At 37.8% G+C, this 2,971-nt stretch overlaps 1 protein-coding gene across 1 annotated transcript in view; it reads left to right on the forward strand.

Annotated features, from left to right (window-relative positions):
• GALC (galactosylceramidase) overlaps positions 1 to 2,971 on the forward strand; it is a 56,124-nt gene that overhangs the window by 46,203 nt on the left and 6,950 nt on the right. The window contains exon 15 of the mRNA XM_006034347.3: positions 1,530 to 1,693. Coding sequence (XP_006034409.1) covers positions 1,530 to 1,693 — 164 coding nt within the window. The remainder of the gene's footprint in view (positions 1 to 1,529; positions 1,694 to 2,971) is intronic.

The raw sequence follows: 2,971 nt of genomic DNA on the forward strand, positions 1-2,971 counted from the left end.
ACAACTTCACTTCACTGACCAGGTCTCTTATAGCATCCATAGAATTGATGCATCTCAGTGCTCTTTAATGCCTACTCCTACACTATAGTGGTACTGCATACCAGCCCTGCTTTCTTCTGAGTCCTTACTCCTTATCATTCATCTTGACCCTATCAGGTCACAACCTCAGATTCTTGTCCTACCATTCTCAGGCCAGCATCTGACTGCTCAAACTAGCTTTTTCATAGCTACAAGCTTCAAATTTAATGGCCATTTGATTTGCATGTTTGATCCTCTGTTGAAGGCCAGTCTTACTGTACTTGATTGATTATCTGCCCTCATCCCATGCTATTGCATTGTGAGTTGAAGCATTGAATTAACTCTTAATCTTTTCTTGATTTAAGTGGAGCCTGCAGCTGTAGCCACCAGTAGAGTTTATCCTCACTGTTCTCTAGAGTTGGCTTTGGCTCAGTTTTGGAGTGCTTTTCAGTGCCTTACTTTCCCAACAGCATTGCCAAATTTGTCTGGCTGCTGTGTATATCTTAGCGATCCTCATTTCATTGCAGTAGGTCCAAGACAGGATCAGTCTTATTTCCTGTGTTCATAATGATTCATATGGTAGTTTCAGAAAGCATCTATTTTCCTGCTTTGTTTTGTACTTGGAGTTACTCTGTTCTCTTTGCTAAAGCGCATGTCTTCCTAAGTCAGTGTTATGAAATCTTTGTAATGAATAAAATATGCAATTGAAGAACCCTATCCTTTAAATGTTACAACAGTGTCAGACAATTGTTGGCTTTTGTTATCTAAAAGATAGTGAAAAAGTGAAAGAATGCATTTTACCAACTGAAATGGGGTGTGGCTTAGACACAGTGGAAACATTGAGTGGAAACCTCTGTAACTGTGCACCGTCAACAGCTTCGTGTGCCAGCCTGATCTAGATTTTACAGATATCGTCAAGGCTTCTTATTGAGTTCTTAATTTTTAGCAGGAAAGAACCTTGCATTATGTCTTGCATGTTACCAGGTGCTATTGTAAGCTGCTTATGCTGATGCTGTAAAAGCTGGAAAACCTGTTACTTTACATCACACCAAGTATATCTGATTTGCTTTGGGTTCATTCAGTACAACTACAATGCTTTTTCATAGTTTTCTCCTGATCTTGGTATTCTGCAGAGATTGTTAAGACTTGCATTCATTTTAACATGGAAATCATGCCGCAGGCAAGCAAAGTAACTTGCCTCAAGTTGCGTAACAACTTGATGGCAGTTGGCCTGTGTAAGAAGCCCTATATAAATGGAAGCTAACCTTTCATTTTTAGTAGCTATAACAGGAAGACATGAAATTTGGGCCCTGATTTCACCCATCTAAACTAATTTTGAGACATTGTGTCAGAATAAAATTTTCTGTGAAGCTCCCACCAAGAATAGCAGTTTTGTAGATGGAACTTCATGTTGATATCACTATTGGAAAGGCTGCCAAGGAAGAGGATTTTTGGTGTTGTAAATTATCTTGAGACCTGTAGCTCCTTTTAACACTAGCTTTCTCTTTCAGGGTAAATATGATAATAACTTGTGACATCTATATAGAACGCCCACATGATGGTGGTGTGTTCATTGCAGGAAGAGTAGATAATGGTGGAATATATGTTAGACGTACCAAAGGAATATTCTTCTGGGTGTTTGCAGATGGTACATACAGAGTCACTGGTGATCTTGGTAAGTAGCTTGTTATTAACAAAGACACTGGGGGGGAGAGCCATTTAGAAAAAGCAAGAAAACCGTGAATGATGCTGAAGTTCCTAGGAGCAGTACTTGTGGTGTAAATCCGCGATCTTGTAATGATGGTCATTTTCCATTCAAGTAGAGTCTGCAGGCAACTGGCTGGCATGTAGCTTGTTTTGATCATTAGAAACATTAATGTCCAGACTAGTTGGCTCCAGGCCCAATTTCCTCTTGACAAAGGTATCCTAAACAAATTAATTCTAATCATTCTTACATCTGTGTAGATAGTGAAGTATTATAAGGATGCCTGTAGAGAACTGCTTTAAAAATAAAAATTGTCATATTAAATGCAATAAATTATACATGATATATAAATATACATACATCCTACATACACTGTAGGTGTGAGTTCTGCAGTATCTGTTGTTACATCTTCATCAGATATAGTTAGATGATGTGTTCTACTTGCAATTTCATACTAACACACAGGTGCCTTCACCAATACAATGCTTGCTAGACCTGTGAGGGAGTATAAAAGTAACATGATGGAATTGGACTGAAAGCAACTTTTTAAAGCTTTTTAGAAATAGTGGCAGTGTTTGTTCCTGTCAGTGTATTTCATACTGCTTTTTGCATATAAACTGGCTTTTCAGTAAGTTCTAGAAACTAAAATGCAGTTGCAAGGTACTACAGTATAAATGATATACAAAGGGAACTTAAAATAGTACAGTTCTTCATAGTAGTGAACCTTAAAAAAAATTACCCCTTCTGTATGGCAGAAGTCGCTTTTTATTTGTGGGCATTTGTATCTTTTTCCCTGTTTCAGATCCAGCTAGAGTTTAAAGTAGAAATGTAGGGAGCGTTCCTTTGTCCTAACCTCATGCAGCATTGTGCAAGATCCAGAAGCTACCTTTACTTTACTTTAATAGGAACCTAAACAGTACTTGCTGCTGAAATTTTATTCCAGAAGTGACTGCATTCCTGATTTTGTTAACAGTTCACAGCAACACTATCCAACCACTGTGATACAATATTGAGAAAAGGATTCATCCAGATGATGAAGCCAAGGGGGTTTTGGTTGGCATGACTTTTTTTTAAACTGGAATTTGGCAGTTATATTTAATACCCTTGTACTATGGGAAAATATTTGCTATTTTCAGTTGATCAGTAATAGTCAGGTCAACAGTTTTCCATCTTGTCTAGAATATGTTTCCAGGTGAAAAGTAAAGCTTAACACCAAACCCAATGGTTCAGTTAAAATTCACAGGAAAG

This window comes from Alligator sinensis, unplaced genomic scaffold (genome assembly GCF_000455745.1).
Source record: "Alligator sinensis unplaced genomic scaffold, ASM45574v1 scaffold68_1, whole genome shotgun sequence".
Taxonomy (NCBI): domain Eukaryota; kingdom Metazoa; phylum Chordata; order Crocodylia; family Alligatoridae; genus Alligator; species Alligator sinensis.